At 41.5% G+C, this 27,027-nt stretch overlaps 1 protein-coding gene across 1 annotated transcript in view; it reads left to right on the top strand.

The window, feature by feature from the left end:
- Positions 1-27,027, top strand: part of LOC137503337 (zinc finger protein 569-like) — a 51,541-nt gene that overhangs the window by 9,458 nt on the left and 15,056 nt on the right. Inside the window, exons 2-3 of the mRNA XM_068230893.1 lie at positions 1,112-1,241; positions 4,770-4,865. Of these exons, the coding sequence (XP_068086994.1) occupies positions 1,176-1,241; positions 4,770-4,865 (162 nt within the window). The 5' untranslated portion in view covers positions 1,112-1,175. The remainder of the gene's footprint in view (positions 1-1,111; positions 1,242-4,769; positions 4,866-27,027) is intronic.

Below are 27,027 nucleotides of genomic sequence, written 5' to 3'. Positions count from 1 at the left end.
TTGTTTGTTGTATACTCTTGTGGATTTCATCCATGTTTGTAATGAAGTGTGGAGGGGATAATACACATACTTGTTGAAGTACTGTTTCTATTTGAACCGGTTTGTTTGTCCTATCATAATCTTCATGCTACTTACCATTCATTTGTGGTTTTTATAACTGGTTCTGCTCTCCCTGCCTTCTCTTTTATCAATGCATCCAAGACTACTTGCTGTGGTACACTGGCATATGCCTTCTCAATATCGATATATATCATTACTAAATCCTGCTTAAACTCCCATCTGTTCTCCATCATGTTATTTAGATTCAACAGATTGAAAAACTTAAAAGTTATGTCTATACTGAGTATGGAGTACGACATCATATTGGAAGTAAAACATAGATAATAACTAGTACCGAGAAAAATAGAGTTCAAGCCTTTGAGATGCCATATTATCAGAAGTTGATGAAGATCAGATGGATAGAACATGTCTCAAATAAAGAGATGGTGAATCATCTTGATGAGAGGAGAATGGCTGGAGAGAATTTGACCCTGAGAAGGAAAATTTTGATAGAAAAAATCACAAAGCACTGTGAACTTCTTCAGTTAGTTTTGAAGCTTATTGCAAAGGATAAAAATGGTAGAAAGATTCCAAGATATGGAGTGATATGCAAACAGAATGGTCACTGAATTTTCAAGAAGTTTTGTGCTTTCTGATCGCAAGTGAGGTACGTTGGATTTTTAACATGAAAGGTCTTCTTGTTGCAGTTTCAGTTCCATATAAAACTGTATGTTATATAGCTATTCATCCGATATAAGGTGTCATTTAAAACTAGGGGACTTTGATATTGACAGATATGTTAAGTTATGTTTTCCTATGGAAATGATCACTGTATTAGAAGTCATGTAAAACTGGAGGTCCTTAGTTATGATCGTTGTATCAGTCATAGAAAACTTGAGGTCCTATACGTATGAGCACAATATCAACAGACATGTAACATTTTGAGTTTCTTTGTATGATCATAATATTGACGGTCATGTAAAATTACATGCTTGTTGCTTAGTCTGTTGATAAATAACATAAGTAGCAATGACATCAATAAGGTAATGTATTTTTCTGGCTTATGTTTCAGTGTAAGGTCATTGGAAGTAATCAACAACCCCAGTGCCTTCTAACAACTTCAGTTGCTGTGTGAAATGGACCTGGAAGTAAAGATAAAAGAGGAACCAGCCTGGTTTGAAGGAACAACAAGTGCATCACTTGTAAGCTCATTCCAGATAACTTTATAGAGGTCAATAATTAGCCCTTAGTAGCTGAATAAGTTTGGCAGGGGCATAATTTTCTATGTGCTTCCTCAATAGTAACACCAGCAATTACCTTTTACTGCATGAGCTTCTATGCGTAGTATGACTCGGTTTTGTTTCTTTGTCTGGGAATGTGCCACAGCGCACTACACAAAGCTGCCAACCCATGGGAACTACAAACCACACTATTGATGTACATGTATGGGTCAAACTAGTGAGAAAAACATCATTCATGGGACAAGGAAAGGGGTTCTGGTGGTATATGCCACCGGATAATGACCGCCCGGTGGACAGTTGGCCTCTGGCATTTACTAGGGAGATGGCAATGCATTCTATGTTTGATGGTGTCATAAATTAGGATCAATGTTGGAGGCTTGATGTTGAAGGAGCCTTGGTTAGGTCCAGCTAGTGACAAAGTTGTGATTAGCAGTGTCTCAAGATTGAGGCTTCAGGGCATTTCAAGTGATAAATACCTATTGACTGACTGATGTTTATTGATTAGCTCTGTTGGTTATTGAAATGGATTTCTGGAGGGTGTGTGGTCATTTCTTTATTCTGCATTTGTGGTAATGGTATCTTTGTGGTATTGACGTCATTTCCTATAATATTAGTCAATTGCAGTGCTAGAAGTTGCCGAGGTGCTGGAAAATGGTGGGTTCTAGATATAATTAGGTTATGGCCAGTAGCTCCCTGGCTCTCATGGAGATCATTTTTCCTCCAAAAGAAATTCCAAGTCAGATTTGCATCATTTAAACTTCTTTACAGTGACATGGATGTTGGGTGAGCACGTAGAAAAATTCTGCCTTGGAAGTTTACTGTGAGCATAGTTCATCTAAAGCAAACACCCTGATGAATGTGGAGATGCAGTGGAAAATTTTGGAGAAGATGCAAGATATTTTTATCATCTTTCCTTGCTCTGCCTGTTGCTACTCTAATCACAGTCCATTGCAATCTTCTGTTAGTGTGGCTTTCAGTTCAATGGGTTTTCATCTGATAGCTCAGGGGGTAAACTGATGACATGCTAATTTCATGTCAGCGGGTATGATTCAGGTTAGGTCTAGAGGTATTTGAGGAAGCTGAATTACAGCATATGTCTGTAGTTTTAGTCCGTTGAATGTGAATTCCTGTGCATCATTTTGGCACCTCACAGTCTTTGAAAACCTTGACAGTTTGAAGAGAGATGTTCAATGAATAACTGTGACCTGACAGTAATAATCTAATGCAAACACTGTGAAGTGCTAATTTACATATGAGATATTGCCCAATAGTTGCTTAAAGATAAAATTCTGCAATTAGTGAGTGCTATTCTGAGAATAAATGTGTGCTTTTTGAGTTCTGAGTTACAGGCACTACAGAAGAGAATGGTGTCTGAACATATTCAAGATGTGAGTGTACTGCTGTTCAGGATCTCTACCTTTGGTATTTCTTGTTATGTCAGACTTGAACCCGGCATATGAGCACACTCCCGATCAAAAACACTAGGTTTAATATTTCTTATAATGCTACTGCTTCAAACTTGTACAGATATGAGAATTATGTTAAAGAAATGTGTGACAATATCGGAAACTGTTAGCACGTATATTAAGGTTGGGGTTGGATAAGTCTGTACTTTTTACTGTCAGTATCGAAATTACTTTGGTTTAGGGGTTGCACCTCTTCTATTTTTCCCCTCTGATTATACTGGAGGATGGTTGGCCCATTGTACTTTTTTTAAACTAATATCTTTCAACACTACTGCATCACCATTAGAACCACATGTTAAAAATTATTACCCATATCGTACATAGTGTAGAATAAGTTAACCGGGCGAGTTGGATGTGCGGTCTGGGGCACGCGGCTGTGAGCTTGCATCCAGGAGGTAGTGGGTTCGAAACCCACTGTCGGCAGCCCTGAAGATGGTTTTCCGAGGTTTCCCATTTTCACACCAGGCAAATGCTGGGGCTGTACCTTAATTAAGGCCACGGCCGCTTCCTTCCAACTCCTAGGCATTTCCTATCACATCGTCGCCATAAGACCTATCTGTGTTGGTATGATGTAAGCAACTAGCGAAAAAGGAGAAGAAGTTATGTCACAAATCTTTCGTCAGTGATATTGAGACTGGATACACCAGTCTGCTAAACAAAATGTCAACACAGGTGATTACTCTGGGTTATCCTCACATCCACAATGTGCTGGAAAATATGTGTGTTAAGGAAAGAGTAGATGTGCCTGTGGCATATGAGAGATAAAATAGCTTAAAATCTGAATGTACATTCTCTCAAAATAAGTATTTTGTTCAGACATTGAATCCATTTAGAAAAGGAGATTAGTGATTAGCTCATTTTATTCCTCGAATATAGGTCAGACTGTATGTTATATAGAGAATAATGTCTAAGGGCTCTAGAATACATGATTTCTGAGAAAATTTTCTTTAATATGCCCCTCCTGACACCTTGAGGACTTAAGGCACATTAAAAAAATTTGTCTCCTCTTTGTCATTATTGACCTCTCCTTTTTGTGCATCCTTTTCATCCATTCCTTAGTTTAAATACTGTTCTCTTCTATATTGAATGGTTAAGCCTGTACTATATTAAATGGGTTAAGTCAGTATAATCCAGAACTTTATATTTTAATTCAATTTTATTGGTAGATTAAGTTCTATTAGAACATAAGTTTTTGATCACAGTCCCTTTAGTGGCAACAAGGTTTTTATGAATTCAAGTGAGAAATTTAAAGGTCTCGTAGTAGATCATAAAAGATCTTCTGAAACTGCAGATGTACACTCTGACACTGCTGACTCTCCACTGAGAGTGTCCTTATACACACAGTTCTTCACAGAACACTACATTATTGTAGTAGTAAAATATTTCATTTGTGGTTGCCTTGAGTTTGGGCTACATCACATCTTTCACTCACATATGACTGTGGTAAGCCTGCTTCCTGTTTAATTTTTTTAAATTTTACACTTGGAAGCATTGAAATATGCTGTTTGAAACAGAACTGTCTTAATACTTTATGTAGCCCCTGTGAGGTCGGTGAAACCAGAGTAGAGAATGTTATTCCAATATTTCAAGGTATTTTAATCTCATTTGTAATTGGTTCAAACAACTTTTAAGATTTGATTGATATGACTGTACATATATGAAAACATATCATATAATTTAGTGTTTATGCCTATGGCTGCTTCCCTCCAAATTCTGTGCAAGATGGTGCCAATTCCATCCCTGGTAGTATATATTTTGGTATGGCTAGGAAATGTTTCACATGTTATATTTTGTTCTCAGTCTCATGCTTTATCTCACATAAGGAGTGAGGAGGAACAGTAACACCATTCTCAGTACAGCCTTTAGTTAGAATAATCCTCTGCTGGTAGTAATCTTCCTTAAATAGTGAAATTTTGAAAGTAACTGTAATACTGGCAATTAATGTATTAACATGCTTATTTGTTCGTGACTATATTTGTAGATATGTGTTACGAGCATACCTAATATATCTTACTTTCCACAGGAACATATTGAACATGTGTCAGAAGTGATAAATGTGAAAGAGGAAATTAAATCAGAGTTAACCGAGCCGTGGTCAACACAGGAAAACTCTCTTGAGGTAATGTACATAATTTGATAAGCCATCGTCAGGTATTAAAAATGGTTAGAAAATGGCTCAGCAGATATCAGTGTTTGACCCTTTATTTCAGCGGACACTATTAATAGTCCTACGGAAAACATACTTTTTTATGAGATTGTTTACTTACCTAATTTTCATTTTTCCTTCAAGTTTTTCCACGACCTTGCATTATGAATTGTGCAGCAGGTAGGATTGCTCCAAACACCTCTACTCTATATCATTTGGGAGCTCTTATAATTACTACTAATACTTTTGACTTTTTAAATATTTTCCAATGCAAAGTAGCTGTAAGATACATTCTTTTGTTACTACGAGTATTACAGGGTATTTTTTCTAGTTGCTTCCAAATGAAACAACTTTGTAGTATTATTGATTATATTAATTATTGATTTCTAGATAATAAAATTATTTGTAGATACAAGTTGCAGGTGATATGCCTGTTTACTGTGAGTGTTCACTTATATACCTACTACACACATTGTAGCCATCTCATGGCAAGTGAAAAACATTCTTAATCTTCCGAATGTGTTCGTGGTATTACTAGTCCATTGTGACTTAGAATATGACTTAAACATGCAATGAATAAATAAGCCATTGAAGAGTTATCTTGCCTTTCTGCTTCATACTTCTTAAGGGATAGGATTATTGAATAGGCCTTGTAAGTTCACCGTTACTCACCTGAACAGTTGTTACATGAATGAATTTGTCACTACCAGGATCCACATTTGATCACTGTTATCGTCTACTTCATGGCGTGTGTGTCGTCTTCTTTCAGTATGATTATGTTGCTATGGGGTATTTCATTGCCCGTTTATTGAGATATTCATTTGACCATCGCTTCCAGCAGTTCTGGGTTAGGTGCTGAATATATAGCCATGCGGGCAGGGTTATGATGGGAGAGGAAGTATAATCATGGTCAAGGAGTATAGTAATTGGCTCTCCTATAAGGAAATGGGATGTAGTTAGGTAAGAAGTGTCAAAAGGCTCGTCACTTAGCTTTGGCGAGAGGATGTGGTATGTGTTGTAAGAGTGGTCAATTCATTGTTGCTGAAGCGATAAGAATCCATCACTCATCTGAGGTGATATACCAGACTCTTAACAGCTGCATCCCACATTCCACCGAATTGTGGTGCTACAGGAGGGATGAAATGCCATGTCTGTCCCATGACTGCAGTTGTGTGAAGAGTTGGTTTTCTGGGGGTTGTTTTGCAGAAAGAAGTTTGTGCCATTATCGCTGTACATGTTCAGGGGTTGACCTCTATGAGAACTAAGTCAATACAGTGCGGAGGGATGTGTTGTTGTGATGAGATCAGATATAATGTCTGTGTAGGCAGTCTGGTCTTGTTCGATCTCACACCATTTTTGATGAGAATTGGAATGGGAATAGGTACGTTGAGGTTACATGGACCGTTTGTGTATTTTGCATTAATTGTTCTGAGATATCTGCATTAAACTTAGAACACTTCTTTCCGTCCCCCTTGCTGTTGAGATCCTAAACTTGTATTTCAGAGAGTTGAGTGCCAGGATGAAGTACTCGAGGTGTCCTGCCATCACAATTATATTTTTGAGATGATATGATACAGAATATCTAATGTTTCCACTCCACTTGTGTTGGACTACTGTGCAGACTTCTGCCAACATGAAGATTGCCTTCTTGATCTATGATTGGATTTATAGTCTTAATATGAGATAATAGTTTCCTACACAACATTGATCTATTATTTGTGTAAAGGGTTCAACTCCAATATGAACAGCTGACTTAAATTTCACTCTGTGGGCTGTTTACAACAATCTCAGATAATTATATGCTACAAATTTCATGACTGGTCCATATTGAAATGTACATTAATTTAAAAAAGTTACAAAAGTTCATTGAAATCCTCCTATTCAGTACACATTGGGTTTTTAAAATTAAGATTTACATCTTGTCATACTTATTTAGGGGGACATGTTTCACCCATTGCATGGGCATCATCAGCTGTCATCTCATGCCTAGAGGATAAAAATCTGCATCCTGATTATTCTAGTCGAAGTGTTACACTGATTATTCTAGTCGAAGTGTTACATAGAGAAGCATGTGTGTTATAAAAATGAGGAAACTTGTTGTAAGTTCACAAACGACAATTTACACAATTAAAACACATCTAAAAGTATTTGGGAGAGGATATGAGTACATGTTTTAGGAGTGGTCCATTCTTCGTTGGTGAAGCGATAAGAATCCATCATTCCTGAGAGGTGATTCTCATATTCCACCTAAGTGTGGTGCTACAGGAGGGATGAAATGCCATGTCTGTCCCATGCCTGCAGGTGTGTGAAGAGTTGGTTTTCTGAGGGTTGTTTTGCAGAAAGGCCTTGATTTCTTTAGCTGCTCCAAAGAAGTTTGTGCCATTATCGCTGTAAATGTTAAGTCTACAGCGAATAGTGCATAAGCCCAATGCTTCACTCATCTCCTCACCTCCGCCACATCCTGTTCCCTCAATTCCACACAGATACAATACTAGAAGTGTAAGTGTCATTCAGTCTGACTTTGCAAATGCAACTAGTACACACCTGAAAGGTTGATTGTTTAAGTAAATGAATACACAAATTTAACCTTTGTTTCTCTAATCGTAAAAATCCTTCTACCCTCCTCTCATTACAGATTCTTCACCACACATCCCTCAATAGTCGATTCCAACATTCAAGCTTTAGCCAACTGTGAGCACTAGCGTCCGTATTTGACTAATAGTACAAGAGTAGGCTATCACATCAGCTAGTAAAGACATACACGCCACACACAGTTGTGAACCTTTTTTCACTTCTTCAACAAAAATGAGGAGACTGTGGACGCACCGTACAAATACGGGTTTAATAACAATAACAACTCCATCAGTCACACAGCTGTACAATGTATGATAACACTACAAGCCTCCTACAAGAATATTCAGTGTCATCTTTCAATGATTAAACTACGTAAGGTTCATAGTAACCATTATGCGACTTTAAATTGAGTTGCCTTAAACCACATTCCATTCATACTTTGAACTTGCAACTTTAGACAATAATTTTAGCCATAGACATTCTTATTGTTCATGTATATAGATTGATTGGCTATTTTTAAAAATGTTTTAAGGGTATCAATGTAAGTTTGCACCAAAATTAACCATTATTCTCACACATATTTTTAGACATGTTTTAATTGTGTATATTGTCGTTTGTGAACTTACAACAAGTTTCCTCATTTTTATAACACACGTTTCTCTATGTAACACTTTACCAGAGGAATCAGGATCCTGATTTTTATAAATTTTTGAATCAATCTCAGATAATTCGCAAACAATATGTAGCGACACTCTATACCGTGCTTTATCTTGCAACTTTTTTATGAACAGATCACCGTGCATGGATCTAAGGAGAATTAGTGGCATTTTTTGTAGTGGGAGATTAATTTGAGTTTCATGTATTCATTTTGGGCTACTCTAGGAGTATTGATTCAATCATGTAGGACCATGACAACAAACTGTATTGTTGATGATTATGTTCATTTGCAGTCGTCTTCACCCTAAGTCAGCGGTTTTCTGCTATTATTTTTTTCTGATATCCTTGCTAATGTTCCTTATTTCTCATTGTACAGTTGGTTAGGAATTTTGTGTTTGTTAATGAATCTAATTGTAAATGTTAATGTCACTATCACTGATCTTTGTAATATTTCCTTTGTGATTTGTTGTGAAATATTTTTTGATATTTCTTATGCTCTACTGTTTGTAACTTGTTGTGTCCTTTGTTTCAATACCTCCAAAGTAGCCAGTTGTTGTTCATACACTTGTGTCTTTGTATTTTCGTGACTCCTTGTATATTATTTACATCTTCCCCCATGTACCATCCATGTTATACCACTTGTTGGCCGGCACTTGCGTATGTCTCTTCGATGATCATCTTTTATCTTTTGTAAGCAATTATACTAAACTATCCATCATAGATTCACGTCAATTTTGTGTAGTGGAGAACTGGTTAAGTCTTATGAGTTTTCTGATCCATTATTAAATGCTGCATGAAAACTTGAGTTCCTGGGAATAGGTCTGTTCAAGGAGTACGGAGCATGGGATCAGCAAGTCTTAAGTCTCTAGGAATGTCCCAGTCATTTTAAAAAGACCACAGCAGTCATTGCTGAAATTGTGATTCTTTTTCAGAAGCTCGCTAGCAAGGGTGAATTCGGTGAAGAAGTTGTATGTAGTAACGTTTCCCCCTGTTCCCTCAATATCCTTGACAAGTTTCAATACCACATTCCTTCCCTGGTTCACTTCTCTCTGTCCGTTTACTGGTTTACATTCCAAACTTCAGCAACGCACAAATTAGCCGTGTCCAAATCCGAGATGAGCCATACATTTATTCAGTATTTTACTCTTGGTTAGGGGGTATTTTCCCCTAAAGCAAACCTTCTGTTCGCCCACAGTAGTATTTTCGTATGAAACAAACACTTTAGGTAGCTGTGAAATGAACATGTTAAAGCCATCCCTTATTGCCGCTAACTTGCCATTACGTCTAAGGGCTAGTCTGTCTCCCTTATTATCGAACCTCAAAACTGGGTTATCATTTGGAACAATTGAGAGACATTGCAGCTCGAAGGATAAAGACGACCCTCTGCTTCCTTCCATAATTCTTGAAGTGATTCACCCGCTCATTTTTTTAGACTCCGGCTTGCAAAACCGGCCCTGTCAATATAGATAACTGCATGTCATTGTTGGTTGTGATTATTAACAGTCAACGATATAGACAGAAACTGCTAGTGTTACTAAATGGTGTAAATTGCACACACTGGGGCCGGTGACACTAGCTTGAAGAGCATGGAATATTTTTAAGGATGTGGCACATAAACATTGGAGTTGGTACAGAGAGGGATATTAGTTCATTGAACTTATATTTCTTTGAAAATTTTGTTTTATTCAATGGAAACAAATTCATATCACCTTTCATACAAGTTGAGTTGAAGCGTTGTAACAGGCTGGAATCTCCGGACTCCGGAATGGTTACTGGACACGATCTCGATAGGAACCACGCCCGTCCTGGATGTGAAGTTCTCGACGTTCTAGAATTTCTCGAAGTTCTGGAGGATCTAGGAGTTCACGAATTTCTATGTGCACACGTTGCGGGGTTCGATCTCAGACGATAATACTGAGAGGTGAGGCGTAACGCGCATACAAGTCCCCCGTATGGCATTCAACTCACTTGTAGCACTGTTATTTAAATCAACATCGACTTTTAAATATTACATTCATTCATTCATATTCATTGCAAGTTATATAAGTCAAATGTTAATGAAATTGACAATCGAATTTTGATTCAAACAGCTAGTTGAATCACAATGGTTCATAAATTATCACTTGAAAGTAAAACAATTAAACTGAATGTTTGACCACAAGTTGTAAGTCAGCCGAATTAATACTTTGGAAAATTATGTACAATTTATAATGTCAGGTTCACGACATGAATCCGCTAATATTGGCATGGCAGGCTGGGATGTTGTACTAGGTCACAAATCTTTATCGCCACAGTTCCAAACTTTCTGATTTCGTCAGTTTATCATCAGAACACAATATTGAGCGCAATATGCACAGTCCGTGTAAGTTCAAGACATTTTAGCATGTTCATGATAAATTAAGCAAACTTAATGGCACTCGGAAATGTCCTATTCCGTCCTTAAACAAAAATTACGTGTACTTGAATACTGTTGAGCAATGTTATTAAATGATCATTAAAGTTAAACTGCACTTGCAAAGAGTCTGCCACTGTCTGTGAAAAATGATAATGACGCCGAAATTATAAGTTCAAATATGGCAATGAAAAATTCTATGTTCTCTCGGAACTTCACTAGAGGAAAACACAAATTCTAATATGGCACTCGAGATTAAACACAAGTTCAAATGTGGCAGTCAGAAATATTCTTTCCCACAATTTGTTATGAAACACAAGTTCAAACGTAATACACGGAAATACTCTAATTGTCACAGTTTGTCGCGAAACACAAGTTCAGTGTGGTACTTGGAAAATTACAACACTCACAAGAAAAGTTATATGTTCCCACAGCTTGTCGCAAAACACAACTTCTAATGAGACACTCGGAAATATTCCATATTCCAAAGTTTGTTACGAAGCACAAGTTCGAACGCAAGTTCAAATGTAGCTCTTGGAAGGGTTACAACACTCACGAGAAAAATTCTATGTTCCTTCAGTTTATCACTGAAACACAAGTCCTAACATGGCACTTGAAGAAAATTATAAAGTTCTGCCTCCGCTGGAACCGAGCACTCGAGATGCGAAGTCTCGTCCGACCTTAGGTTTGCTCTGACGCACATGTAGACCTCCACCCATCGCCCGTATCGCAGCGACAGTGGAGTATTATTGACCCTGTAGCTTTTTTGTTTTATATCGGGGCAGGGGGGCGAAGCCTGCTTCCCCCGTGTGACCATCGACTCAATCTACATGGCCTCCGACATGCTATTATTTCTAAGAAGAAAGAGATAGCAGGGAAGAGTGGGAAGTGATACAAGGAGTATCTGCCTGTTTCCATGTCAGACACGCTACCAGGGAAGGTTTGTGTTGGTTGGATAGTGTTAAAGTATGGTATTGTAGGGTCAGGGAAAAAACACATAGGCAGAAAAGAGAAATAGCCTACATGTAAAACCTGACATCTTGTGATAGCACATGCAAGGACGTGGGCTGGAAATGTCCAGAGGTAGTGTTAGTTAGAAAGAGGTAACATGAACAAGTCATAAACCCATTCCTCGCCATTCCGTCCGCCAGGGGATCAGTTCATCTGGGCACTGCTGTGACTAGCGCGGGCCTTGCCGGCTGCAGAGCCATTCGCCGAGTACCATTAGGGCCTGCCGAGCAGCGCCACCTCCTTGGGGTCCCTCGTACCCAGTCTTCGATCCCGGAGAATGAGGCCAAGCCCGCCGAAGAGGGGGCCTCCTGGAAGGGGGTGGGTCGTGGCGCCGGGCCTCCTTCCTCTCTGCCCGCGCCATGGCCCGGTAGACAGGGCAACTGCGATGGGAGGCCGGGTGGACCCCGAGCAGTTGGCGCACACCGGTGCCTCCTTAAGTGTTGCGCGTGACGTGTAGTGGTGATCACCACCACAGCGGTTGCACCTCACTTGGAGCCCACAGCTGACCTGACTGTGGCCTCACCTCAGACAGCGGAAACACTGCAAGAGCTGCTGAGGGGGACGTTTTAGTCTCACCTGACTGCCGCTACCCGTTGAGGTCCTCTCCTGTTTGGCTCCTCGCTCGGCTGCTGTCCTGGGAGCTGTCCTGGATTGCAGCAGAGCGGCACTCTCCTGTTGGGCCGGCAGCGCCTTCTGCTTCCTGGTCCGGCGTCTTCTTCTTCTTCCCGGAGGTTTCTTCTCAGCAGGGGAGGAGGCCTCGTCCTGGTGGCCCTCCTCCCGGCCTGGTGACCCCGGGGTAGCTGGTGTCTTCACTGCGTTGCCCTCTTCTTCCATCTCCTGGCTGGCGTCGGCGGCGTCAGTCGGTGCTAACACTGTCCTGGGGGGCGCACATCGAGGTGTGCAACTCGACAGACATGCAGGCAGGCTGGGGCTGGGCAGCAGGGGGCGTCCCTCTCCACTGCTGTGCTGCTCTCCACCATCACGGGCGCTTTCCTGGTTTGCACCCGGCTAACAGGCCCTTCCTGGTAGGCCTCCGTCTGCGACCACGTCGCACTGATAGGTGGTCGACGATCCTGGTTGGCGGCCTTGTTGGTCTGCGTGTACTATGTAAAGTACAGCTTTCCAACTGGGGTCACGGCGCTCGGGAGCGCCGCCGTCATTATCCATCCCTGGCTCCGTCTGCGTGGCTGCCTCCTGGTAATCTGAGACGTCCAGGTGCCCCCTGAGTCCTGGTAGCCGGGCGACCTGGAACTGCTGGAACGCGCGCTCCTCGTAGACCTTGAAGCTAGCTGCGTCATTAGGGCGAATGATGATCGCCCAGGCAGGGACCATATGGCCGATGATCTGCAGGAGTGGCTCCCCAATGGGCTCCGCGGTCGCATTGAGGTGGTCGAATACTCGGAGCGTCCCCTGATGGTTGTCCTCCCCCCACCGGTTGAACACCACCAGCCCCGGGCGTTCGTAAGGGGGGGCTTCCATCATGTAGAGCGCGTCTTGTAGCTTCTCGAAGGCTCCCTCATGGTCGTGGTCGACCAGTCTCACTGGTAGGGTCGGCGTCGGCTTCTCCATCATGGTCCTCCTGAAAATAAATTCCTGAAAGAGAAAAGCGAGCACTTAGAAGTGCTCAGCTCAGACGAAAGCTGTTTCGAAGTCGTACTAATAAGTGCAGCAGCCTGGTTAGCACTTAAGAAGTACTGTGCGCCTGGCAAGGAGAGAGAAAACGGAGCGGGAGGCACGTACATCCTTCCGCTACGACAGTCAGCTCGTCCTTCGACCCTGTAGCCTCGATCACCTTCCTTTTACCTGGAGCCGACAAAGCATCTAGAAACGTGGATATTATCCACCTGTATAACTCCCAAAGTACGTGGTGGATTCTCTCGAGAATTTGATAGATTGTATCTGTTATGATGGCCTCCACGTTGGCGGTGTAAAAATAACATCATCTTAACTCTAAGTAGACTTTTACACATGGGTCGAAACATTAACATGTATTGTCACCCCTGGCTGCTTGAAGCTATCTCGAAGCAGCTACTTCACTGCTGTGCACGTCAGGGAGTTCGGTGGGCTGCCTATCCTCCACCTCGCGCGAAGTTTAACACACATACTTCGAACTTGTTTCCACGTTGCGGTGTTTCCGGTACAGGATAAAGAAAATTCGATCAGGATTTTCTTTATGCGTCTCTTTCGAAGTATGTCATCAAGCTGGAAGTATTATATATTCCCTCGATGGTTCCATTTGGTTAATTAGCATGCTTGCTTCTGCTCTGTATTCCTGTGGTAGGGAATTGGGTCGTTTCTTGTATGTGGAAGTATCCTTAACATCCAGATGGTATCTAAAATCTCAGATCTCTCCGTGGTGATCATTGAATAAGTCTGGATAAGTTTTAAAGATTTCCTCGCCTGTATCTGCAACGTCTTTTTTGGCCGCTGGGTCTTTAATTACACCGACTATGGAGCTGATATTGTCAGAACTGTCGTCGAGTATCTCTTCTATAAGAGGCACATCTTCGACGGGTCCCATTTCATTGGGATTACCCCCATCATTTTCGACTGGCGCAGCATAGCTATTCCCAAAATCGAGGTCTTCCCGTGAGGTATCTATCCCTTGTATTCGACCATCATCTCCTTCAGTCAGCTGTAATTCTACAAGGTCAACATTGTAAACTTTAGTGACGTTTGCAGCATAATCAATCACTCCTCAATGTTTAATAAGGAAATCAGAACTGGTATTAGAATTAGTAATATATTCTGTAGAAATCCTATGTGTGGTGTGATAATTGCATTTTCAGAATAAATTGTTGTGTAGAACTTTAAGGTGTACAGTGCTTACACTCTGTCATTCTACATTATTAACAGTTAACTTTTCTTTTAGCTGTTAATGTTAATGCTATAATTGGTTTAACAGTAAAATAATGATAATCATTACATTTACTTTTTGTTAATTTTTAATTCACCCAAGTGTCATTGAAATGTGTTTGATACAACCTGATCTCTTCCCTTTGGAGATAAATTGACTCATGAGCGTTACTCTGTGCCCAGATTCCTTTGATCCATGATTCCCGTTTACAGCGTATACCCTGCAATTTACTAGTGTTTCTTACACTTCCCTGAGTATTAGCTTCCAAATATTCCATGGGATAATTCTGGACATCGGTTTATCTTCAATAAGTGGATACTTTGTTTCTTAATATGTATAGATCTGTGTATATATAGGACAGTCAAAGTTCATAGAACTATTGTGTTAAACCTATTTCTTGATTGTTGTCTCTTTTTCTCCGTACCTCAGTAGGAGAATTTGTTTGTTGTATCGTGTTGTACTGTATGTTCACATTGTCAACAAATGTTAGCTGAAGTGAATTGCTTTTGAGTGTTTAACTCTAACTGAAGTTCTGTTGCGAGGTCCACTCAGCCTACGTGATTAGAATTGAGGAGCTATCTGACGGTGCGACAGCGGCCCCGGTCTAGAAAGCTAAGAATAACGGCCGAGAGAATTCGTCGTGCTGACCACACGCCACCTCGTAATCTGCAGGCCTTCGGGCTCAGCAGCGGTCGCTTGGTAGGCCAAGGTCCTTCAAGGGTTGTAGTGCCATAGGGTTTGGTTTGGTTTGGAAGTTCTGTTGGGTTCAACATGCGTTGGCTTGATCAGCTCAAGAATAATGGTTGGCATTTTTTCTGAGTAGGGTTCTTGTGTGAGGTTCCTTCGGATTTTGATGGAAGAATATAAGCATAAACTTGGAAGCATGGTCTATCGTAATTGAAATGCCGATATGCTTGATAAGTCTCCTAAAGGGATTCTTGGTGAAAGGCATACAGAGAAGCTGCGAAGAAGTAAGTGCTAACCTTGATCCTAGAACCGAAGAGCATTGGTAGGCAGCCCATCTTGACTTCAAGGGAGGAAAGCATGCTCTGCATAGAATTTTGAAAGATGTGCATTGGGGGTTCTACTTTACTCTTTACTTTTTCAAAGTAACCCCATGTATCGCAGAATGTTGCACATGTATATGAAAACTTATGTCCGAATGTGCATGTAAATCTGGCGAACTGTGAACACCGAATTTTTAAAATAAAGACTTACTTTTAACCCTTCAGTGCTGAACTCTTTACGTGGTATAGACCCATACATGGTTTCGCATTTACGGCTATAGCGTGAAGAGTTTTCGTGTTACGGATATGCAAATTGTTTTGTTTCCAAGAAGACATTTTCGTGTTTATCAGTGTCGTAAATAAGAATTGAAAATCTTTAAAATGAAGTTGTTTTTGCAAGGATAAGTATTTGTCAAGTAAGTCTGAGCACTAATCACTGCTTTAAAAGAAGTCTGTGTGCCTCATTCTTTCCCACATAATAAAATAAAGAAATTATATTCTGAGAAGTTTGTCTTTTCGCGTGATGTTCTTTGCTCTAATTTTACATTAAGAGTGCGGTTTATTTATTATATTTGTCTTTATTTCTCAGCTTGTAATATTTTCGTAACTCTCCACGAGCGCACTGTGCAGGCAAGAGTTAGTGCTGCTTTCTGTCATACGATACGAGAACCAGTTGTTCATGGTATATATCTCGTTTGAAAGGCGATGTCTCGAACTTTTATCTGAAATATGTATCGAGTTGGTTTTTTCGTCATAAATGTTATTCCCCTCATTCAGTTTCATCCTGCTCTTTTTGGTCTCGCTGCAGCTTGATCAGTCCGTGTGACGCGCCGCGCTCAATGGCTAGCTTCAGCCGTGGTTTGACTGACAGTAACGTGCTTCAAATATTGTATAATTCAGATGAAAGTTTATTCGGAAGTAGTAGTGACAGTATTATCAGCAGTGATAATGAAATAGATGATGTGGCTGTAACGGATGCAGTGGTAAATGATGAGAGTGACGATGAGGAGGAACCAGTACTTGGAAATTTCGTGTGGGAGGCTATGGATAATTATACAATTCCAATGGAAGTTTTCAACAGTGAATTCTGATTCCTGAATTCTCTAATAATATTCAGACAAGTCACAGGGACAAACATTGAGCAGTTATCTTATCGGGTTTAGCTGATGGGAGGTTTGTTTACAAAATACGCTCGCTCGGGCGGGGAACGAAATATTCAAAGCCGGCGCGCATCAGATAATACAGTTCCAAGGTTGCAGGAAAGAAATTTTATCAGGAAATTATCAGCCAAGAGTGAGGAATCCAAACCTCAGAGACGTTGTATGGTATGTTCAAAACACGGCGAAAAGAAGACGTCGGTCTACTGATGCCAGGAGTGTGACTTGGGCCTCTGCCTCGAAGAGTGCTTCGATCTCTATCAAATGAAACTAAATTACTAAGGAAATGTGAAACAATTATGTAATTATCTGCATGTTTTATCATAAGGAATTCCAACTTTCGTGAATATCGGGCTTCTCTTATACTTGTAGTAACGCTTGAAGTGAATCAATGTATTTCAGTCGCGCGTAGTTGAAATCTCATCCGGATGCGGGATAGGAAGCTCTTTAAATGGCCGTGACGCTGAGGGGTTAACGTATTGTTTGAAATTAACTATTAAGATTCTCTCACAATAAGTATTGGAGGAGAAGGAATTCAAGCAATTGCTTCTTTGTGTTACTGAGCAACTGGCCGTATAGCTATCGGCCTGCATTTGGGGAATGCTGGGTTCGGACCAACTGCCGACAGCCCTCAAGTGCATGTTTTCCATGGTTTCACATTTTCACAGCAAACAAATGGTGCGACTGTTCCTTAATTAAGGCCACATTTGGTTCCTTCCCACTCCTAACCTTTTTTAGCTCATCATCGCCATACGACCTATATCTGTCGGTGTGAAAGGGAAATGGTAGAAACCATCAAATAAACAAAATGCCATAGGTTATGTTTATTTAACTTTCACTTGTAAGGCTTCCGTTTATGATTATAACTGGTCACTGTTCTTTGATTGATAATTACATTTTAACTTTCCACCTTTTTGACTCTTTAATAAACCAAGGAAACTAAAATGTTATATACATAGTCAATGAAAATTTACATTTACAGTTTAGGAATAGTTTTTGCTTCAGTTTTGTAATTAGGATACATCTAAATGTGGCTTAGAATTATTGTAGAATAGTTATTTTATTAGTAAATATCATTCTTACTTTAATGTTACTTAATATTTTCATTGTAGGGGAGACATCTGCTTAGAAATGTAGTTAATTCTATTGTTTCTCTTAACCTGTTGTAATTAGGGTAATGTAAGTCCGGTTTAGAATTGAAGAGTAGCTATGTTAATTAGATAGTAAGTTGCTTGGTTTGGAAACGCCAGAAATCTCACGACATCTGCCAGGTTACATCCAGCAGGAATGGTGTTGACTTCATTATGTGCACACGCCTGAAAGATTGAGTTGCTGAGGTTCAGCGCTATTCAGACAGTCTTTTGTCAATTAAACTCGACATTTCATCTTCTCGAACTTGTGTTTTCTTTGTCACAATCAGGCTGTGATAACCTGGATAAGGAACAGCATTGGCAGGAGCTACCAGATCATATTGTAGCGTGTCCTGAAGATGAGTTTCCACTTCTCTGTGGTGACCTTAATGCGCATGTTGGTCACACTAAGAATTGTTATAGCTGCCATGGTGGTAATACCTTCGGTATGTGATATGATGATGGAACTCTTATTTTAGGTTTCATTTGTGACTGCAGCAAGCAAATTGACCTTATCGTTGTTCAGCACCGTGATCTCCAACTAACAAAGGATGTGAATGTCATATCATTTGACTGTGGACCACCTCTGCATAAGGTAGGCATAGCGGATTTAATGCATCGTAGAGGTAGAGGGAAAAATGCCCCCGAGAAGGTCAAGTGATGGAAGCTTAAATACTAGAAGGAGACCCTAGCAGGCAGCATAAATTTTCCTCTCATTGACCTGAATGCAATTGACAACATGTGGATACAGTCTACAGATAATTCACTGCAACCGTCACTGTAAACTTGGGTACGACATAACGTTGTTCCTACTGTATTGAAAATCAAACGTTCTTATGGATGATTCCAATCTAAGAAGAGGTGTAGGAAAAGACAAAGGCATACTGTATTTAAATTGGCTTTCACAAAAGACTCCAGAACACAGAGAAAGAATTTTCTTTGCCGAACGTGTGGCTAAGAAATCTGTCGCTGAATCGAGGCGCACTCACTGTAAATACCTGTGTACAAGGTGTATTAGAACTGTACTGACAAGGAAATCAGGGAAGCTCTTCGTGTAATGTTGAGGATGATGGTGCAGTTGGACTGCCGGGGAAGTGTTTCTTTTTTGAGGAAATGAAGTACACTGACTGACAGTGACAATGCAACACCAAGGAGGAGTGGTTCGAAAGGGATGAAAGTTGGGGAAAAAACAGAGACGGCACGGACGAATAATTGATGTTTATTTCAAACCGATATGCAGGTTACACAATGCGCACGGTATCGACTCAGTAGGATGTAGGACCACCGCGAGCGGCGATGCACGCAGAAACACGTCGAGGTACAGAGTCAATAAGAGTGCGGATGGTGTCCTGAGGGATGGTTCTCCATTCTCTGTCAACCATTTGCCACAGTTGGTCGTCCGTACGAGGCTGGGGCAGAGTTTGCAAACGGCGTCCAATGAGATCCCACACGTGTTCGATTGGTGAGAGATCCGGAGAGTACGCTGGCCACGGAAGCATCTGTACACCTCGTAGAGCCTGTTGGGAGATGCGAGCAGTGTGTGGGCGGGCATTATCCTGCTGAAACAGAGCATTGGGCAGCCCCTGAAGGTACGGGAGTGCCACCGGCCGCAGCACATGCTGCATGTAGCGGTGGGCATTTAACGTGCCTTGAATACGCACTAGAGGTGACGTGGAATCATACGCAATAGCGCCCCAAACCATGATGCCGCGTTGTCTAGCGGTAGGGCGCTCCACAGTTACTGCCGGATTTGACCTTTCTCCACGCCGACGCCACACTCGTCTGCGGTGACTATCACTGACAGAACAGAAGCGTGACTCATCGGAGAACACGACGTTCCGCCATTCCCTCATCCAAGTCGCTCTAGCCCGGCACCATGCCAGGCGTGCACGTCTATGCTGTGGAGTCAATGGTAGTCTTCTGAGCGGACGCCGGGAGTGCAGGCCTCCTTCAACCAATCGACGGGAAATTGTTCTGGTCGATATTGGAACAGCCAGGGTGTCTTGCACATGCTGAAGAATGGCGGCTGACGTGGCGTGCGGGGCTGCCACCGCTTGGCGGCGGATGCGCCGATCCTCGCGTGCTGACGTCACTCGGGCTGCGCCTGGACCCCTCGCACGTGCCACATGTCCCTGCGCCAACCATCTTCGCCACAGGCGCTGCACCGTGGACACATCCCTATGGGTATCGGCTGCGATTTGACGAAGCGACCAACCTGCCCTTCTCAGCCCTATCACCATACCCCTCGTAAAGTCGTCTGTCTGCTGGAAATGCCTCCGTTGACGGCGGCCTGGCATTCTTAGCTATACACGTGTCCTGTGGCACACGACAACACGTTCTACAATGACTGTCGGCTGAGAAATCACGGTACGAAGTGGGCCATTCACCAACGCCGTGTCCCATTTATCGTTCGCTACGTGCGCAGCACAGCGGCGCATTTCACATCATGAGCATACCTCAGTGACGTCAGTCTACCCTGCAATTGGCATAAAGTTCTGACCACTCCTTCTTGGTGTTGCATTTGCTCTGTCAGTCAGTGTATTTACTGTATTTGCTATACCAGAGAGTCAGCCGCTGCCCCTTGCTGTGCGTAAGAGTAGGCAAAGGATGGGAAGTGAAAAGTGGGAGGCAAAGATAATGCTCGGTGCGAATGCATAAGTTTCTCGTTCATTTCGCATAGTAGCTTCCAAGCTCCAGTAGGCAGTGTACAATTTGTTCTCCACAAATTGACTACAATGTGATCCCCATAGAAGGAGAAGCCGTACTTGTACCAAGAATACAGGCAGCTTTCCAAGTCGTTCGCCACTCACTACACATCCTGGACAGACTCCAAAAGTCACTCACTACTACATTGTGAACTATGCACCAAAATACGAGGGGGCCATATTGAACATCTACTGTAATTAAACCGTTGGGCGTATTGATTCCTTCGTTTAGTATTTCATTGAATTTACAATGTTGTGGGTGAAGGAATGTTAATGTTAATTAATATAGAATATTATTGTGACATACAGACGAGAGGAGAAATAATCTGGTGCTCTCCTTGACTGACAAGTGTGTCATAAATACAGTGTGTTCTTCAACTGTGTGTGCTGTTACGGCTATTTAATAAATGGATATTGCATGTTACAGACGATCCTATTCAAGTCGTATGAGGAATTTTTGCATATGCGCGAAGCGCTATCTCTGTCTGCAGCATACAATCCACAACCCCTCCCTACCCTTGTGTTACGATTGTGAGTGTATATCGAATCAAACATGTTTCAGTATGCAGCAATTCATAGAAGACAGCAAATCATATGACGTAATAATTAATAAAGATTCATGGGCAGGCTATCCAGTAAGAAAGAGGCTGGGACCAATGAGAGGTCAATGGAAGGAATAAGAATAATAATACATTTTAACGAAGACCATATATTCTTTCCGCTTAAAAGATAACCCAAAACACAACGTAGCATTCCGTAACATGGCACATTAATAAAACAATCATCATGAATAACGTATTTACAAGAAATCCCTAGACAATTTACAGAATGTATTAAATGAGGCAATTCAGAAGGCCGTAGCAAACTGCAACCCTCAGCGTAACAGAATAAATTAACACAGTTTCCAAAATAAACAAGAGGAGGAGGAAGGCAGTAGGGAGGGGCAAGTACGGGATCACAAAAGTGTGAGTCGCCAAGCACTTTGAGATGCAGAGTACAGAGTCAGTTCATAGTAAATGTTGTTGAGTCCAGGCCTCGTGTTCAATCATTCAAAAACTCTTGAGTCTATTGATTAATTGGAGGTCATATTTTGTTGGAAAGAAACACTCATGTAAAACTGAAAACCGGCCATAGATACGAAGGTAAGTTTAAGGCCCTGACTGCCAAAGTCCATTAGGCGAACAATAATGATAATAGTAAGTAAAGCACTCTGTTGCTCGCCCAATGTGTTAAAAAAGCAGAGTTTCCCGGCAGAATACTGGGAACGCCTTCTACGACCCTCCAACCTCACTCGGTATCAGCGCTGGTCTCAAGACCGAGGAATCGGGGAACGAATTTATTACATCACAGAAAGTGCGTGATAGAAGCGCACATGGGTTCTAGAAACATCAGATTGTGACGGAGTGGGTGACGTAACCCAGTGGTAGATCAGTGTGCGATGAGCTGTCCAGCAGGTCGGGCGCTAAGCGAGGCCAAAGCGAAAGTACAAGGCCGATTACATGAGTGTTGATAGCGGCGAGTAGGGCAAGACATGTGGAGTTCTTGATAATGGCAGCAGTAATTAGGTGGATGGTCGTTCCACTTGTCTTCCCTGAAGCACGGCAGCAGCTCATCAATTTAATCACGCACCCGTAAGTAACAATTTAAAACCATTTTCTCAAAAAGAATAATTTTCCCCGTCAGTCTGATTCAACCATTATTCTTAACATAACACGAAGAGCATCCTTGAATTTTTGTCGGTATAGTTCTGATAATCACTGTACACCACTGAACTCAAAGGAAGGAGAAAATAACTATTTTCCAGCTGACAAAAATTGACACAGGTATTGAGCGCTCTGTGTGCATTAGAGGCGAAGATGATCAGTGAACACAGGACAAACAAGAAATCCTCAAACATTGGCAACAACATTTTGTAGAGATTCCCTGCACAGAATTACCACATCGCCCTATTCCTTATGATAAGTCACATCTTATGCATCACATCAAAGGTACTGATCAGTGCCATTAGGAGTATGAAGAACCAACAAGCGCCAGGACCAGATGACATTCCAGCAAACTTCTGGAAATTGTAGCAATTTAAGGAACTCATTATCAACTGGCTGACAAGCTTGTTCAGTGCCAGAGTTGCCTATGGACTCTCTCATATGCAGATGATGTTGCACGTGCTGATAGATCGAGAATGGGACTGCGGCATCGAAGTGAAGATTGAATACCTTTTTTCATAATACAACCTTAGAATGAACAGCAGGAAGAATGAATACCTGGAGTTATCTGAACCATCTAATGGCTCCATCCAACTTGACTCAGGTACCTAGGATCTTGCCTACAGACTGTTAGTTGGGTAGATGTTGAAGTTCGAATTATGAAAAAGGCAGCATGGATGAGATGAAGGGAAGTCACTGGCACACTCTGTGACTGAAGGATAACACTACGTCTGAAGTCCAGAATATACTGCATGTTATTATGTCTTGTTGCTGTGTACGGTTTTGAATGTCGACAGGCTGAGTAAGGTAAGGAGTAGCAATTACACAACGTGTGAATGTGTATACACTATTAGTCGATGGGCATCACAGTCCTGCATTATGTAAAAAAATACATCGTTCACCAGCAAACTGGCATCGCACCCGTCACTTGTGGCATAGGATATGTCACCAATGGTATGGTCGTGTCCTTTTCCAGTACCTGATGCAGTTGGCAATTCTATCCAATCCTTTGATACTACTTTGCAATGTCCATATGGCCCTACTATAAAAAAGACGTTGAAAATAATATGCAAAAATTTTAAACTAGAAATGCTGCTGGGATTGGTAAAATTTCTGGGCATGTACGAAAGTAAATTCTATGAGATATTGATAGTGTATGTATGAAGCAGCTATACCAGATGAGTGAATAATTAGTGTAGAAGTGCCCGGTGTATAAAGAAAATGTGCTAATCATAAAGCCAATAATTACGCACTAATCATTTTGACTGGTGTTGTGTGCACGCTCTTGGAATGCATTCTTTCTGATTATATTATACACATTTACGAAATTACCAACTGGTTCGATAGAAGATAGTTCAAGCTTCGGAAACATGATTCCACTGAAGCTCATCTTGTAGATTACAGCAGGATATGGCAGATATATTGGATTCAGGTGGTCAAATGTATCACGACTTACATATCTAAGGATGTTGATAGGGCAGATATCGGGAAACTACTGACAAAAATTAGTGCGGTTAGGATAGGTAAAATACTGGCTGAATTGGTGACTATAAAGATGTGGCCAAATTACACTTAAGAAAATGGAAATTGCTTCACCATGAAGGCATTTGTCGTTTGTGCTGATTTTCAAGATATGGAACGATGCCATGTAGGTATGCAAGCGATCAAAGTTTCAGACCCATTGGATTGTTGCTACAGGTCTCCCCACGTGATTGGTCGCGGAGGAATCAACTCCAGTATACAGACTCTGGTGTAGCGTAGTTGACTTGTAGTCTCTGCAGTGATGTGTTCCCCGTCAAACATGCCTCGACAACAGAGAAGAGCACGCTGTCAACAACTGTCGCCGTTTGAGAGGGCTCGGATAATTGGGCTGTGTGAGGCTGGATTATCGATAAGTACTGTAGCTGCACGTGTTGGCTGACAGGTATCTACGGTACAACGTGTATGGCAGCAGTGGTCGAATGAAGGTACCCACACTCGTAGACTTGGCACAATCCCAGCGAGACAGACAACTGTGAGAGAGGATCGCCGCATCATTCGGATGGCCTGGATGGAACCCCATGCAACAGCAGCGCAAATTCGAGTAGCTGTAGCACCCTACGTTAGACAACAAACAGTTGGTAATCGCCTGCCTGCAGCTGGCTTACGAGCCCGTGTCCCTGCAGAAGGTGTTCCATTGACCCCACAACAGCGACGTGTAAGGCCGGCCTGGTGTCGAGAAAGATCGACGTGGGTCGGCGAATGGCATAGGGTCGTCTTTAGTGATGAATCGCGCTTCTGTCTTGCCTGCAGTGATCGCCAGAATCGTGTGCGCCGACGTACCGGGGAGAGGGGCCACCCGGATCTTATTGTCGAGAGGCACACAGGGCCAACACCAAGCATTATGGTCTGGGGAGCTATTGGCTTTAATGTGAAATCACAATTAGTGCTTGTTGATAGGGTACTCAATCCAGTGGTTGTCCCTATGATGGCGAACATTGTTAATGGGATGTTTCAGCCGGACAGTGCCCGGGTTCACACTGCACGCATCCCCAGAGAAGCTCTCCATGACATCACAACCTTAGAATGGCCCGCCAGATCCCCAGACCTCAGTCCTATTGAGCATGTGTGGGACGTGATGGGTCGACAACTGGCCAACCGTCCTCATCCACCCACAACTCTGGAAAAACTGCCCCGTGCAGTGCAGCAAGCATGGGCCACAATTCCTCAGGACGCGATCCAGGGCCTTATTGACTCCATGCCACGACGAATTCATCAATGTATTGCAGCTTGTGGTGGGCACATCCTGTATTGATTGTTGTCCAAACTTGCGGTCAGAGGGACCTGAAAGTGTAATCATCGAATCACAACTGAACACTCGTCCTGCATGTTCAATTGCAGCAACGTAGCACCGCTCCTTCTGGGTGGTGCAATTTCCATTTTCATCAGTGTATTAAACATTAAAAAATTGGCAATTGAACACATAAGATGTTACCAATTTTTAAGTTGATGACTTTAGTACTTGATATGCATCCCCTTAGCTTTCATGAGTGACTTGATTTGGCTGGGCATACCCTCAGTCAGTATTTTACGCTGACTCTTTAAATCGTCATCATGACACCAGATTTGAACGATCTTCCCAATCAAGCTTTTTTGTCGTTATATTTGTTTTTCTGATTTTCCTTTGCTACCGTCCAAGGATGTTCTATGGGGTTCATGCCTGAACTGTTTCTAAGCTTTGTGGCAAGGAGGCCCATCCTGCATAAAAATAAATTCACTTTGACCAAACCACTCTTGCACCTGAGCTACCAAACTGGTTCTTAATACTATACTGTTCACGTCTCATAGTTCCTTCTACAACATATAATCATCCACAGCCGTACCAAGAGAACACACTCCAGACCATCACTGAAGTTGGATGCTTCACTCTCTGCTTCACTCATCCTGGATGGAATGCTTCCCCTTTACTTCTGACATATTGACTTGTCTCTTCTTCGACAGGAAATACCGATTCGTCACTAAAACAAACCTGAAATAATAAAACACATAAACCTAGCAAAATTTCATACATATACTATACTATACGGTTACATCACTTAGATTGGGTAAAAAATGGAATAGTGAGTGATAATTTAGGAATTACAGTAATTGTCATGGACTTGCCTGTTTTCATTCATCAGATGACCACTTCTCAAGAGTCTTGGCCCACTGAAACCTCTTTGCAGCCATAGCAGGAGTAATCTTCCCCTTTCCTTGAAGTCGTCTTGCTTTCATTCCAGCATTAAACAACTCTCACCTCACAGTCCTGGCTGGTACCAATGAACCATACTCTTCTAATTTCTTACGTAAATCTGAACTAGTAACATTGCGGTTGTTTACTGACAAATTAATCAGTTTTTCTTCCTCCTTGGGGTTAGTTTCTTCTTTCGCCCGCAGTATCCAACATGTTGTTGACATTTTTTCTCCCCTTATCTTCACATTTTAAAATTATACCTACAGATTGCTGTGATATTTGCAATCTAGAATCTATCTCTTGCTGTGAATAACGTTTCTCCAAAGTAGCTCTCTGACAGTGCCTTTCTTGGCGAACGGTCCTTTTGTCTCCCCAAACCTCAAAATTTTACAATTCTCTAGAACCACTCTGAAGAAATGTGAAATGAACTCATGAACAGTATCAATAATGCGTGTAACTTACAGAATGCACAGTCTTAACAATAGGTCACATTGTTTACTTCCATACAGCAACAATATGCAGATATGGACAATAACCAACAGGACATGTTCACTAACAAAATTGACACAAAACCATATGAATAATGAAATTACATTGTGGTTCCCACTGTACCCACTATATGAAAAAATCCAGTAGTGTAGACAGGGATATCCCAAGTGGTAACTCCACCAAACAAGTTCAAGGATTAGGCTATAAAGGTTGATCATTTACATAAAGATAGAAATATACATTTGACCATTAGAATTTGGCCACGTCTGGTGTATTAAAATATAGAACTCAGAGCATTAGAATAGGTGAAGCTTTATTTGATCCTGTAACTATTATTGGATTGGCTCCCACAGGGCAGTATTATGAGACCTTTATTATCTGGTATATATAAACAATATGAATAATGAACTGAAATAAGTTATGAGGCTCTTTGTAATAAGTAAGTTTCAGTATTGTGTGTAACTGCAAAAATACCTTAACAATATTGTAAGATAAGATGGACATTTGGCAATGTTATATTGGTAAACAGTGTGAAAAGTCAGGTTCTCTGTTTCACAAATAGAAAGGGTCCTCATTCATTTAATTATTGTGTTGATGGGGTGAACGTTCTTTAAGGGGATCTCTGTAAGTACCTGGGTATTCATAATAAGAATAGATCTTCATTGTGGTAATCATATAAACATATTGAAAAGGATACTTACAGATCTCTTAATATGATTATGAGGTTATTTAGCAGTTGTA

This window comes from Anabrus simplex, chromosome X, assembly GCF_040414725.1.
Source record: "Anabrus simplex isolate iqAnaSimp1 chromosome X, ASM4041472v1, whole genome shotgun sequence".
Lineage (NCBI taxonomy): Eukaryota > Metazoa > Arthropoda > Insecta > Orthoptera > Tettigoniidae > Anabrus > Anabrus simplex.
Note: the sequence above shows the minus strand (reverse complement) of the source record. Positions and strands in the feature narration are given on the sequence as shown.